General features: G+C 47.3%; 1 protein-coding gene across 1 annotated transcript in view; it reads right to left on the bottom strand.

The window, feature by feature from the left end:
• Positions 1–1,472: 1,472 nt before the first annotated feature.
• The window catches only part of cyp21a2 (cytochrome P450, family 21, subfamily A, polypeptide 2), a 35,358-nt gene continuing 21,386 nt past the window's right edge, over positions 1,473–15,444 (bottom strand). The window contains exons 11-12 of the mRNA XM_077209227.1: positions 1,816–1,919; positions 1,473–1,717 (exon numbers count right to left, since the gene is read on the bottom strand). Coding sequence (XP_077065342.1) covers positions 1,473–1,717; positions 1,816–1,919 — 349 coding nt within the window. The remainder of the gene's footprint in view (positions 1,718–1,815; positions 1,920–15,444) is intronic.

Genomic DNA, 15,444 nt, shown 5'->3' with positions numbered 1-15,444 from the left:
TAGGCGACCGTAGTTTCAGCATACAGGCACCTCAACTCCACCCACGTCCCGCCTCTTTGCCCATTTTCATTAATCCAAGAGTGACGCGCGGTGACATACGCTTCCAAGATGGCGACGGTCGACTCCGCCCACTTTATGCTTCAAAAACGCTCTTCAGAAACCTACGGGTGACGTCATGGACACTACGTCCATATTTTTTTACAGTCTATGGTTACAGCACTGTATTCCGACAATTTATCTTATGGAATGCATAAGATCATGGACGATGGAAAAAAAAATTGTGTTTTGGTGCGATGCTGTGTCTAGATATTTGTGCAACACAAAAATGCTGAGTGTACCTTTAAGAATTCAATATAGGCTAATAATCATGTAATTTCCCCAGTTAAACTGGAACATCTTAAGTTATTAATACTTGAGACTCATCACCATGTTTACAGTCAATCATAAAAATGACAAAAGTATATACACTCCAATTGTAATGTAGCATAGTCAACAATGGACTACCTTGTTAAATACCAAAAATTGTGTGACAAAATACATAGGATGTATATAAAAATACAGTTTATAAAGTAAATGTTAAAATATTTAATAACATCAATTATTTAAATATGTTATTATTTAAACAACTTAAAACTACATGAAAATTAGCCATCCCTTTAAATGTTTAACTTCAGCTTTATTAGAATTTGTTATATTCATAGCAACCAGAATTTGATTTATTCTGACACATAAGTTTCTAGTTTCCCAGCAAGTTGTTGCTCAAATGCAGCCAAATAAGCCCTACATCACATTACTCTGTTTATGACAGGACAAATGTACACAGTAAGCTATAGAGTGCTGCAGAGATGATGCATTTTTGTAGGCCATCCCTGAAGTTAGCATCACCCTGGTTCCCTCGACATTTTTACAATGACTTTTGGATAATAAGCTCTGTGACCAACAAAAGTTTATGATACTTACACGTTTTTTCATCAAGATAATCTTTACAAATGAACACATCTTTTATGAATTTTGAAGCCTAAATGTATTCGCCAAAAGCTTTAGAATATAAACAAACTACACCATGGCCACAAGACTTCAATGTCACCATCACTAAGCTTCCAACAACTCTTTGTTTAAAATCTATAAGTTGGAACATTTGAGTTAGAAAAGTTTAATAAAGATCACAAGTATAGAAGGCTGTAAAAAGCTAACTAGTGACAGACGATTATTCCTGTTTGGCATGATGGTGTTTAATATCTCTGACAACCTCTGTAGTCCCACTTGCTCACTTGTTTTACAAGTCACGTAAAAGCAAAAAAAAAAGAAAAAAAAAATTCACGAGTTGGGTATACTGATGTGTTTTATTATGTTGAATAAACCAGGAAAATATATCGAGCTTGTGCTAACCTATTAAAAAAAAACGTGACATCGGGATGATTACCCTTGTGGGGTTTTAGAACTCATTCCTGCGACACACTATTCATAATCAGTTACTGTTCTCTTGGGTGTGCTATAATTGTGTATGGTTTGACTTTAAGAACCACACTGGCGACGCCTCGCAGGTCAGGCAGAGGCTCTTCTTTACTGGCAGGCAAGAACTGAAAGTCTCGCAGCAGATAAGCCGTGAAGAGAAACATCTCCATTTTAGCTACTGCCTCTCCCAGACACAGTCGAGCTCCCCCTCCAAAAGGAATCAGGGCACGAAGGGACCCATCACCACCTTCCAAAAAGCGTTCTAAAATAAATCATATTCACTGTCACGGTTATTGAGCACTGCATTGTGTGTGTAAACATGCAAATTAGAGAGGTCTGACAACTTGTGTGGTTTTGTACCTGGTTTGAAGCTGTATGGATCATTCCAAACGTCTGGATCATGGTGGGCACCATACAGATTAGGAATGATTATTGTATTCTTGGGGATGAAATGGCCTGCAATACTAGACAGAGGATTGTATGAATTTCTTTCAAGAATCTGATTGAACATTAAAAGGGCTATATGATTATTATATATATATATATATATATATATATATATATACAGTATATATATACAGTATATATATAATAATTCATAAACCATTATTAATAGCGACACTATTGGCAGTTAAGTGAACTGCAGCCAGCGACTTATCACTCATGCTTATCACTCATGGGTGGATGCTCGCACTCATGCACCCATAACATACAATAGACTGAATGTGATTCAAGGGCCCAATATACTCATGGAGAAGTTCTTTTTCATTCTTTGCTTAGAAGTATAAAAACGTTGGAAATAAATTTGCTGCGATGCTTTTACCAAAAATCTCACCAACGCCCAAGCTGCTGAGAGCAACTCTGTCAGCAGTGAGAAAACAGCAGTTAAGAAAGCATCTGATTGATGTGGATATGTTTGCACCAGCTCTGCAGTTCACCGGCATCATGTCAGAAGATGAGGTAATTGCAATTACACTGTTCTGATAGTTTGATTACAAACTATTTTAAAATATAGATTATATAAATCAGAATATTTGAGAACATAGCTAGAATTAATCCCGCATCTTTGCATGACAAAGAATTTATATTGTTTTTATTTTACTTTATACTAAATTTTACTAAGTAATTACTTCATGTAATTTTTTATGAATGGATGGCAATGGAGATGAGGCTTCACTAAACCGAATAAACTGCTTTTGTTACCCTTATCATTTTAAGGGTAACACTAAAACAACTTTTTTTAGTTAATGATCTGTAAGAATGGAGCTTCATAAATGCTGTTCATTGATTCGAGTACACTTTTTGACATTTGGGTTTAAAGGGTAACTAAACCCCTGGTCAGAGCCTGACTCCCCCCACTGGCAATATTTGAAAAATGCTGGAAAAGTGGGCAGAGCCCAGCGGAGGGGGGGAGTGCACCCAAGACGCATCTCTCTGTAGGCAAGGGCGTGGTTAGCTGGTACCCTCTGACGTCAGAGGGTACCATTACCTCCAATAGGGATCTCCCAGTCACGTGACCCCTAGCCATTTTGACGGAATACATCCTTCAGCTACAGCTACATCCTTCAGCCACTTTTGAACCAGAAACAGCGGCAGAAGCGCCTGACCTGGGCTACAGAGAAGCAGCACTGGACTGTTGCTCAGTGGTCCAAAGTACTTTTTTTGGATGAAAGCAAATTTTGCATGTCATTCGGAAATCAAGGTGCCAGAGTCTGGAGGAAGACTGGGGAGAAGGAAATGCCAAAATGCCTGAAGTCCAGTGCTGCTTCTCTGTAGCCCAGGTCAGGCGCTTCTGCCGCTGTTTCTGGTTCAAAAGTGGCTTGACCTGGGGAATGCGGCACCTGTAGCCCATTTCCTGCACACGCCTGTGCACGGTGGCTCTGGATGTTTCTACTCTTGTAAGATGTGTCTTACCCTCTTGCTTGAGGGTGTCAATGATGGCCTTCTGGACAGCAATCAGGTCGGCAGTCTTACCCAGGATTGCGGTTTTGAGTAATGAAACAGGCTGGGAGTTTTTAAAAGCCTCAGGAATCTTTTGCAGGTGTTTAGAGTTAATTAGTTGATTCAGATGATTAGGTTAATAGCTCGTTTAGAGACCCTTTTCATGATATGCTAATTTTTTGAGATAGGAATTTTGGGTTTTCATGAGCTGTATGCAAAAATCATCAGTATTAAAACAATAAAAGACCTGAAATATTTCAGTTGGGGTGCAATGAATCTAAAATATATGAAAGTTTAATTTTTATCATTACATTATGGAAAATAATGAACTTTATCACAATATGCTAATTTTTTGAGAAGCACCTGTATATATATATCGTAAAATTGGGAGCCTGATGTGTCCGGCTAAGACAAAACCTTATATTATGCTGAATGATAGTGCACACAAACATTGCAGATTTCTATGGCAACAGTGGATTTATAATATTTGATTCCGAACTCCAAGAAATCATTCATTAGCCTTCGAGGGGACAACTTACCGGTTCCAAAATGAAGACTGCAAAGCTGTGTTGAGTTGGATTGTGTTGAGTTGGAAGCCAAACAGTAAAACTGCCATCAGCGTTTTGCCGGTTTATTGCCACCAACCACTTGTTTCTCCGTTTTGTTTCTTTTGGGTTACCGTATAAAGATATTCCTTTTGAATGATCACGTATCTGATCGCATCCAACTGCACAGCATCGCTCGGGCATGATAGAAATATTTAGCGACGAGCTGTATTATCACCGGCGGTATAGCATTTTCTATTCCGTCAAGATGGCTGCTCCAAATGGCGTGACGTCCCTATAGGAAAATTCAACTGCTGTAACCACCGTTCAACCTAAAGAGGGGAGCACTCAGATATTTTTACACCATATATTGTAGAATTAAAACACTTTATACCCAAATGTCAAAAAATGTACTCGAATCAATGAACAGCATTTATGAAGCTTCATTCTTACATATCATTAACTAAAACAAGTTGTTTTAGTGTTTAGTTACCCTTTAAAGTGTTTTAATTCTACAATATATGGTGTAAAAACGTCTGAGTGCTGCCCTCTTCAGGTTGAATGGTGGCTACTACAGCTGAATTTGCCTACTGGAAGTTGTGGTACCCTCTGACGTCAGAGGGTACCAGCTAACCACGCCCTTGCCTACAGAGAGATGCGTCTCAGGTGCACGCCGCCCCTCCGCTGGGCTCTCCCCACTTTTCCAGCATTTTTCAAATATTGCCAGTGGGTGGAGTCAGGCTCTGACCAGGGGTTTAGTTACCCTTTAAGTAATCGATAGCCTGTTCACTAATCTTTAACATGTTTTATGCTAAACAATACTTTTGTTGGAATGATATTTAGATTTTACTATGATAAAAAGGTTATTTCATTGACCTTATTCCTCCGCCCCATGACACTTTGCGCAAATTATGGGTGTAACTTCCGTTAAGCTGTAGACAATCAGTGAAAAGACTCGCTCTATGAATGCAATACATTAAAAAAAGTGTCACTATGAGATAACTTTATTCTATGCACCCTTCAACCATCAAACTTTAAAAGGAAATTTTAAAGTGTAAAAGCATCAACAAGGTACTTTCAACAGACCATGAATAACCCCAAAAGCACGATTCTTTCCACAGCAATAACGGATGGGTTAAATATCACTGTAGTAATATATGTATTATGTAACATATGTTGCCTTAATCAAAAATGTTCATTAACTTCAGCATTACGTGATACTATTTCATACTATTTCGTCATTTTGACAGATTATAAATTGTATTTACATGTGAAAACAAACCTGGAAAGAGAAGAGCTGCGTGGCCCGAGGCTCATAGTAGAACTAAAGTGCAGTGCTGGCACCTCTAAGTTATAAAATCTCACAAATGTGGACGGCGAAGACCAGCCAGCCTCCACACAAATGTCTTCGATGGGTATATAACTGGACCAAGCCCATGAAGAAGCCATGCCCCTTGTGGAATGAGCTCTGACGCCTATGGGACATTGCCGGCCCATTGAAGCGTAAGCTAGAAAGATAGTGTCCACTATCCATCTTTATAATCTCTACGGCCACCGGGACTCAGGGTTTTAGCTAGCTCTGAACGGGACGCATATGCAGCAGGCCCAGGTGGAGTACTGACGATGCTGAGTCCATAAGGCCCAGTGGCCTCTGAAACGTTCTTTGAACGAAGCCTCTAGTCGATTACAGTCCCCAGGAAGGTTACTCGCTGGCTGGGGAGCAGCATGCTCTTGGACACATTGATCTTGAGCCCGAGACATTCTAGATGGCCAAGGAGCCAGGACCTGTGGGTTATTAGTTCGGCCTCCGACTGAACTAGAATGAGCCAGTCGTCGAGGTAATTCAAAATGCACATTCCCTGCTGTCTCAGGGGGGAAAGAGCTGCGTCTATGCACTTTGTGAACGTACGAGGAGCCAGGAACAACCCGAATGGCAGGACCGTGTATTGACAAGCCTGCCCCTTGAAGATGAATCTTAAGAATGGCCTGTGATGGGGGGCTATTTGAATGTGAAAGTAAGCATCTTTCAGATCCACTGAGAAAAAACAATCCACTGGGCGAACCTGCGCAAGGATTTGTTTAGTTGTTAGCATTCTGAATGGCCGTCTCATGAGTGCCTCGTTTTATTATGTTTAGTACCCATTTTGACGCATCAGGGATGGCTCCCCAGGCCTTTGGCCGAGTGGTTTGGGGCTGAATGGCATTTGGGGACAGGCCGCCATATAATCACCCTTATTTTGGGGGGGGGGGGGGGGGGGGAAATGCTCTTTTTGTGCTTTATTTGGATCACTGTTAAAACAGCATTTGTGTGCTTGGGTTTGTGAACTGTGTAGGGTATGTACCAATCAGACACACACTAATTATTCATTATATACAAAGGTTTATGAAACTCCAAAACTAACAGCCCAAATGAACGAACACAAGGGCAGAAACAGTGTCATGTTACAGGGCTGACAAGGAGATTTTATGACCTTAGAGGAATGTGGCCACATGCACAAGAGAGAGATACAATGGGAACACCGAAACCCTCTTTAAAACAGACTTTGCTGCATTAATCATAGACTAACTTATCTATTAGGTATATATTATGGTATGTATCCTGGTATACAACCAACTAACGATCAATGTAACCTCACCCTGTATCATGCCTCCTACCTAACTAATCCTCATTTATTGACTCACACTTTGATGTACATCACCTTCTTCTAGAATGCAGTGTGGATGTGTTATAGTTATCTGAGCATTAATGAAGGTATAACCACGCTATGGACAAAAGACTCAACTAAGAGCCACTTTCCCTCTCAGACATGTCACCTTTCTGATTGGTCGAGTTCAACCCTTAGGGGAGGATCTTTTCCAGGCTTTATTAGAGACACTCCACATGTGACCTCCCTCTCTTAGTTCTTTCATCCAGCCGCAACACTGTTCTGGTGATACTAGGGAACCCCCTCCCCCTCCACGGGGGCTCCAGGGCCCAGCAGGCCTCGATCCAACCAGATATGGGCTTAGGCAGGAGAGAGAAGACTCTCTCACAAAGAACCAAGGACAATCTCAGGAGTTTTGGAACAAAGACTCCAACCAACAACGACTCCAATCACCCACTCTTCCGACTTCCTCACTTCTCCTGGGTGCTCGGCGTGGCCTCAACAGGGCCCCAGGCCCTGATCAAACTAGCCATGCGTTCCTGGAGAAAGAGAACTCTCAACCAACTTCCACTTGACACTGCCGGAACCATCAACGACTTAAATTTTCAGCAACTTCAAGAATTGTTCCCACTACAAATGCAAGTATTCAATTCAATGAAATGTGAAAATGAAATTCTGATGGTTCTTCTCATAGTCCCTTTTTCCGGTTTCCAATTTAATCCTATCACTAACCTATTTCTGTATGTGTGTTTAGTTTATTTATGTGTATGATTTAGTTAATAAAACGTATGCACTTTATGTATTTGGTTCTGTTTTGTTTGCAATACAAAGTCACTTTTACGATCGCGGTTTTTGCTACTTGCTCAAAGTGCTGTACATGCTAAGAAATAATTCTTCTTCTGTGGCCATGGAAGATACCCTTTTCTTAGAATAAATCAATAATCAAAAGGGTTCGTTGGACGAACTGATTACTTGATTCTAATATTAATTCAGCCACATCAAGTTAATCCAATTGACTGACCCAAATATTCATAATTAATAATAACAAGTTATTATTGATTATTAATATTTCATATAGCTAGGTTCCTTACAACTGTTACGGCCCTATTGGCTACACTTTGAACATCTCCAGCCGCCTGAACTGAAGAGGGGGCTGGGAGAAGCGCACAAGCTTTCTTCGGGGTTGGTCCGGCCGTGGCAGGACTTAAGGGATAGTTCGGCCAAAAATTATATTTAACCCATGCATTACTCACCCTCAAGCCGTTCGAGATGCATATATCAATCTTGTTTCAGACGAACACATTTTCAGTTATTTTAGAAAATGTCTTAGACCCTTCAGTGGATATAATGTGAAGCAATGGGGTCCACCTCCTTCAAGTCCCAAATTGTGCATACATCCTTCAAAAAAGTAATCCTACGGCTCCAGGGGGATAAACGAAGGCCTTCTGAGGGTAATCCGTGCGGTTTTGTCGTAAAATTATACATATTTAAAACTTTATAAATGAAAATATCTGACTTCCGGCAACGATCGACGCGCGTTCACGGGTGATGGAAGTCGGCGTACGAGGTATGACGTAGCGTAGGAAAACGACAAAACGACAAAACGACAAAACCGCACGGATTACCCTCAGAAGGTCTTCGTTTATCCCCCTGGAGCCGGATGGATTACTTTTGTCAAGGATGTATGCACATTTTGGGACTTGAAGGAGGTGGACCCCATTGCTTCACATTATATCCACTGAAGGGTCTAAGACATTTCCTAAAATAACTGAAAATGTGTTCGTCTGAAACAAGATTGACATATGCATCTCGAACGGCTTGAGGGTGAGTAATGCATGGGTTAAATATCATTTTTTGGCCGAACTATCCCTTTAGCACCCTCCTTTTCCCTCCTGTCTTTTGACTAGCAAGGTTTCCGAAGCTCAGGGTCTTGGCAGACTGTGCGCTTGGAAGTGCTTGGCAGACTGTAAGAGCCGGTGAGTTTCAGCCACGGGGCGGGGCTGAGACGCTGGTGGCACTGCTTTAGCTGGCTGTTGGTCAACACTTTCTTGGGGCGACCCGATGTTGAGCTTGATCTCTTTGGCAGGAAGTGCCGCATAGCCTTCAATGACTTCTGAGCCTCTGTGAAGCGCTTGGAGAATCCCTTTACCACAGGGCCGAAGAGACCAGCGCTCAAGATCTGCAAGTCCATGAAGGCTGCCTTGTCCGCATCTTTGATATCTGTCAAGTTGAGCCAAAGATGACGCTCTAGCACGACTAAGCTGGCCATGCTTCTTCCAATTACCTTGGCAGTGGTCTTTGTAGCACACAGGGCTAGATCGGTGGTGCTGTGCAGGTCCCTGAAGTCTGCGGGGTCCGGTCCAGACTCGTCCATGGAGCGGAGGAGTTTGGCTTGGAACACCTGGAGGACTGCCATGGTGTGCAAGGCAGAAGCAGCTTGACTGGCGGAGGTATAGGCCCGGCCGGCAAGAGCTGAGGTGGTCCTAGAGGGCTTTGAAGGGTGAAACGTCTTGGCTCTCCATCCAATGGAGGTGGGCGGGCAAAGGTGCATGGCCACCGCGTCCTCCAGAGGGGGCAGTTTCTCGTACCCTCTCTCTTCAGCGCTGTCGAGTGAGTTTAGCATGGCTGAAGTTGATGAGCGCAGGCTTGCAGAGTATTGGGCACGCCATGACTTAGTTAGCTCATCGTGCACCTCTGGGAAAAACGGGGCTGGACGCTGTCCAGGGGCCTGCTGGCTCCCCGGCAGAAACCATTCATCAAGGCGGCTTCTGGTGGGCTCCTCGGGGGAAGACCACTCGAGGCAGAGGTCCGCAACGCTTTGGCGTGGACGTGGAGGAGTTCGACGTCCAAACTAGTCCTGGCGCTGTTGCCGCTTGACTGAGACGGGGGGCGGGATCTGTGACAGAGCCCGGCCATTCCTCGCTTTCTGACGCAGCCAACGACAGGCTGTCGTCGTGTTCCTCTTCCGACCCGCCGAACCAGACGAGGCGGGCCGCTTCGAGGGAGGGGCGCTGGTCCGTCTTTGTGAACAGGATGGGCGAGGTATCTCTCTCTGGAGAGAGAGCGAGGCATGCGGGGACAGGGGCCGGCATGGGCTCGCTCAGCTCTATCCGCTCAGGCATCCTCTGACCCTGCTGTTTCTTCCTCCGCAGCTCGAGGAGTGAAGGAAACGGGAGAGTGCGAGGGGCTGTGTCGCTCTCTGACGTAAGGAGAGCTAGCCGCGAGTGCAGAGAGGCGAGTGGCATGCTCTCACAGTGAGAACAGCCGCCTCGTTTGAGTGCCGCTTCTGCGTGTCAGTTAATGTTGTCGTTTTTCATACTTTTACAGTGGATTGCAAAGGGAAAAAAGAAAATAATAATGAGGAAAAATAAGCAGCGACTAAAAATAACTCTTGCCATAGATATTCTTGTTATAACATGTCACGTTAAAATACCAAGTGTAACGTTATTCTCATGATGTCTGAAAATAAATCATGAAGGAAAATTGACAGCTCATCCAGTCAAACTGACGAATAAGCTTTATTTGTAGGGCAACCTTATGATTTGAAATGATTCATTTCAGCCTTTTTGAATGGAAGTTCCCCAAACCGCATGTGCCACGCATAATTCAGAACGAATTCAGATAAGCTCATCAGGAATAAGGTGGATAAGGGAAGGCAGAGTAGGGAATATTGCGGCAGGCAAGACTCATTTACTGCATTACCATAGTATTTTAACAGTAATATTGAGTGATATTGTATATTGTCTAAAGAAAGTAAAAAATACAGATGTTTTCTTTCTTTTGCTTTCAGGTTTTACCAGTTATAATAAGACTTGAATTGTAATGATTATTATTACTGCATGTCTGCATATGATATGACACTGATATTATGCGCTTTAATGAATAAAGACAAAATTATTAATTTAATTTTAAATATTGTGTTGTATTGCTTAAGGCGAGACACTACAGGTGAATAGGGTATTTTTTTTTAACTAGCATATATCACCATGAAACTTTGCCAGTTGATTACCTACATTAAGATGAGAAAAAAATGTATTACAATTTTTCTGTAATTTAATGTTTAAATATGCAGATGAGGCATTGTCTAATTAAATATGCGCTATTTTGCATATATTTTAAAAAACGAAATCTGAGTATTGGACAAAGCCAGGTTAAAAATTATTTTTTCATTGTGTTCACATTAGATGGGGAAAAAATTACAGAGGGATTTATGGATATCTACTTTTGTTATCCTGTAAATCAGAATATACTGTCAATAGCCTTAAAAAAATGATTTTCGACATGTTTTTTGGAATAAAATGTTATATAAATCAGGCTAGGAATAATATATTTACAAATCCCTCTGTAAATGTCTTCATAATATAACTAGGTACAAGACTGGAAAGTTTGGTGTATATAGGTGCTAATGAACTGGAGTTCCCTTTCGTTGTCACTCCGAGTTACGTGGGATGACGACGAATGGGGTTTCGCTTAGAAAGCCTATCAACTTCGAGTATTACAAAACGAGCCAATGGCAAGGAAATGCCATGGGTCTGCGGAATTTGCATGGCGTAAGTCCGCCCCACCTCGTGGGTATAAAAGGAGGAAGCCGGCAGCAAGCAGATATGTTTTCGCTTCGGAGCCAAGTGTATTCTTCTCTCCACAAGCCATCTCTGAATTGTCAGCTTTACAAACGAGTACCTTGAGTGTTGGTGTGACGGCGATCTACGGCGAGAGCGTGCTTCCTGCTGATCTGTTGCAGTGGTCTGCCAGTCGGTGCGTTTCTCCCCGGGTGCTTCAACACTTGAGTTTTCTCTCACTAAAAGAGCTTACACGTGGCACGTCTTTTTAAAGATGTCTCGCCCGTGTACTTCTGGTTGCGGCAGATTGGTATCGGACTCTGATGGGCACGAGCGTTGCATAGTATGTTTGGGCATTGATCATGCTAGAGCAGCGCTCGTGGATGACTCATGTTCTCTCTGTGGGAACATGACCATCGCGTCATTACGGTCGAGACTCCGTGAACTCGCAAGAGTGAGAGTCCCCTCATCCACCCCCCGTCCTGCGGCTGGTGGCCAGGGTGACCTGAGGGTTACGGTCTGGAACAAGGCGCCGACTATGTGTCCGCGACCCCAGCCCCCCGCTTCAATGACGGTGCCCACTAGTGAACTGCTGATTCCCGCGGGTCTACCCTCTGGTGGCCCGCGTGTTTCAGTTGAAGCTACAGAGGAAGATGCCATGTCTGTTGAAGCATCACTAGGCGGGTTTGACTCTTCTGGAAGTGAGGGCTCGTCACAGCTGCCACCTTCCGGTGTGAATACGGCTGTGCTCGAGTCTGATCCGGAGATGACGGCCATGCTTTCCCGGGCAGCCGCGAGCATCGGACTTGAGTGGAGGCCTCCACCCTGTCCTGAGCGCTCGCGGCTGGACGATTGGTTTTTGGGTAAGGCCGCCGACCCTCGTCCTCGGCAAACCCCAATACCTTTCTTCCCGGATGTGCATGGTGAGATCTCGAAGTCCTGGAAGACCCCCCTGTCTTCTCGGGACCGCTCGCTGGTCTCATCCGCCTTTCCTCCCCTCGATGAGGCAGCTGCCCGTGGGTACACTGGGCTTCCCCCGGTTGAACGCTCTGTTGCCATGCAACTATGTCCTCAGAGTGCTTCTTCTCGGGGCGAGCCTAAGCACCCATCCAAAGCCTGTAGATTTTCGTCGACCCTGGTGGCGAAGTCTTACAGAGCGGCGGGACAGGCGGCTGCTTCACTGCATGCTATGGCCACTCTGCAGGTCTACCAGGCCCAGATGCTCAGAGACATGCACGAGGGTAGGACAAACCCAGGGCTCTTTGATGAGCTGCGCGCCGCGACCGACCTTGCTCTCCGGGCGACGAAGGTTACCGAGCGCTCCCTGGGTTTGGTGATGTCCACAGCTGTGGTCCAGGAGCGACATCTGTGGCTGAACCTGGCTGACATGCGGGACGCTGAGCGGACCCGTCTGCTTAACGCCCCCTTGTCCCAGGCCGGCCTCTTCGGCGGTGCAGTTGAAGACTTTGCCCAACAGTTTTCAACTGCCCAGAAACAGACCGAGACCATCAGACACATTCTGCCCCGCCGGCCCGCTGCTGCCTCCACCTTGCCGGCCGGGCAGACGCCTCGACCTGTTTCCCGCCGAGGGCGCCCTCCTGCGGCTCCCGCCCCTCCCGCCCGGACCACGCAGCAGCCTCCACCCAGGGCCGGTCGCGGAGGAAGCCGTAAGAAGGCGCCACAGCCCTCTCCTGCCCCGCCCCCCGCTAAACGCCGGGCCAAGCGGCGCTCCTGAGACGGGCTGCTCAGGGATGATGGTTGTTTCTCAGGAGGTGGTAGCAGGACCACTCCTTCCCCCGGTGGAGGGCCGGGGGAGAATCTTTTGTTCTCCACTCCCCGCTGCTCACCCACGGGTGGGCAGCACCCTAATGTGGTTAAAGTCAGAAACAATCCCCTCTTCCCTGAGCTCACAGAGTTCTCGGGCGACACAGAGCGCCGCCCACAAGCCGTGCTCTCCTCGCCCCCCTCTGTCCCAGAGGCGGTTGACACGGCGTGCCGTCCACGGACCGCTTCGCCCCTGTCCCCCTCTGTCGCCAGACCCCTGGCAGAGCAGGCCCCCGCGGGACGACCAGCCTGGTCCTCCCCTGGCCCCCTCTGCCAGGGCGCGGTTGCTAACTGTGCCCCCTCTCCGGGCCGCTATGCCGTCCACATCTGGGCCAGTTACTCCGCTTCGCTGCCCCTCCGGGGGGACGCCTGTGGCTCGCATGATCCCGTTGGTTCAGTTCCTGGGAGCCTGGCTAGAGCTTCCCCGTCTGTCCCACTGGATCGCGCGTACCGTCAGGCTCGGCTATGCGATTCAGTTCGCACGGTCTCCTCCCCGCTTCAGGGGAGTCCGCTCCACTTTGGTCGGTGGCAATGCCCCTATCATGAGAGCAGCGATTGCCACCCTGCTGGCGAAGGGTGCAATCGAGACTGTCCCTCCAGCCGAGATGAGGTCCGGCTTCTACAGCCCCTACTTCATTGTCCCCAAGAAAACCGGTGGGTTACGGCCAATCCTGGACTTGCGCGTGCTGAACCGCTCCCTTCACAGGATGCCGTTCAAGATACTCACCGCCAAACGCGTTTTCGAATGCATACGGCCCCAGGATTGGTTTGCAGCGATCGACCTGAAGGACGCCTACTTTCATGTCTCCATTCTTCCTCGACACAGACCGTTCCTCCGGTTTGCTTTCGAGGGGCAGGCAGTACGCGGTTCTCCCTTTCGGGCTAGCCCTGTCTCCTCGCATCTTCACGAAGGTCGTCGAGGCGGCCCTTGTTCCCCTTCGAGAACAAGGGGTTCGCATCCTGAGTTATATCGACGACTGGCTGATCCTAGCTCACTCTCGAGATCAGGTTTGCGAACACAGGGACCTAGTGCTTCGGCACCTAGCCCGTCTGGGCCTTCGGGTCAACTGGGAGAAGAGCAAACTTTGCCCCGTGCAGAGGATCTCTTTTCTCGGTATGGACATCGACTCGGTCGCCATGTCCGCGCAGCTTACGAGCGAGCGCGCGCAGTCACTGCTGACTTGCCCTAGACAATTCGAGGGCAAGAGTGCGGTTCCACTGAAACTTTTTCAGAGGCTCCTGGGGCATATGGCATCTGCAGCCGCGGTCACGCCGCTCGGATTGCTTCATATGAGACCGCTTCAGCTTTGGCTTCGCGACCGAGTCCCGAGGTGGGCATGGCAACACGGCACGTTCCGAGTACCAGTTACTCCGACCTGCCGTCAGTTCTTCACCCCGTGGGCGAGCCTCGGTTTTCTCAGGGCCGGTGTCCCCCTGGCACGAGCTTCCCGGCATGTTGTTGTCTCAACAGATGCCTCCACCACGGGCTGGGGCGCCATGTGCAATGGACATGCTGCTGCGGGCTCCTGGACAGGACCCCAGCGGCTGTGGCATGTCAATTGCCTCGAGTTGTTGGCAGTACGCCTTGCCCTGCACCGCTTCCGGGCGTTGCTCAGGGGTCAACACGTACTAGTCCGTTCAGACAATACCGCCACTGTAGCGTACATCAACCATCAAGGTGGTCTACGCTCCCGCCGTATGTCACAACTCGCTCGCCACCTCCTCCTATGGAGTCAGAAGCATCTGAGGTCGCTTCGAGCCATCTTCATTCCCGGAGCGCTGAACTGTGCAGCCGACGAGCTCTCACGGCTTCAGCCCCTCCCTGGAGAATGGCGACTCCATCCCCAGTCGGTTCAGCTGATTTGGGACCAGTTCGGGGACGCGCAGATAGATCTGTTTGCCTCTCACGACTCGACCCATTGCGCCCAGTTCTATTCCCTGACCGAGGGCACGCTCGGCACGGATGCTCTGGCGCACAGCTGGCCGCAGGGCCGCAAGTATGCGTTTCCCCCAGTGAGCCTTCTTGCGCACACTTTGCGCAAGGTCAGGGAGGACGAGGAGCAGGTCATTCTGGTTGCCCCTTACTGGCCCAACCGGACCTGGTTCCCCGAACTAGTACTCCTCGCGACAGCACCTCCCTGGCCGATCCCTCTGAGGAAGAACCTTCTTTCTCAGGGACGGGGCACCCTATGGCACCCTCGTCCCGATCTTTGGAACCTCCACGTGTGGCTCCTGGATGGGACGAGGCAGGTTTGAGTACCCTACCACCAGCGGTGGTGGCTACCATCACTTCCGCTAGAGCGTCGTCCACGAGACACGTCTATGCGTTGAAGTGGAACCTCTTCGTCAACTGGTGCTCTTCTCACCGAGAAGACCCCCGGAGATGCTCGATCAGTGTTGTGCTTTCCTTCCTTCAACAGGGGCTGGAGCGAAGGCTGTCTCCCTCCACCCTGAAGGTCTATGTTGCCGCCATTG

Source organism: Siphateles boraxobius, unplaced genomic scaffold (assembly GCF_051911475.1).
Source record: "Siphateles boraxobius isolate OS27281-9 unplaced genomic scaffold, OSU_SipBor_1 12, whole genome shotgun sequence".
NCBI lineage: Eukaryota > Metazoa > Chordata > Actinopteri > Cypriniformes > Leuciscidae > Siphateles > Siphateles boraxobius.
This window is presented reverse-complemented; position numbering and strand designations above follow the sequence as displayed.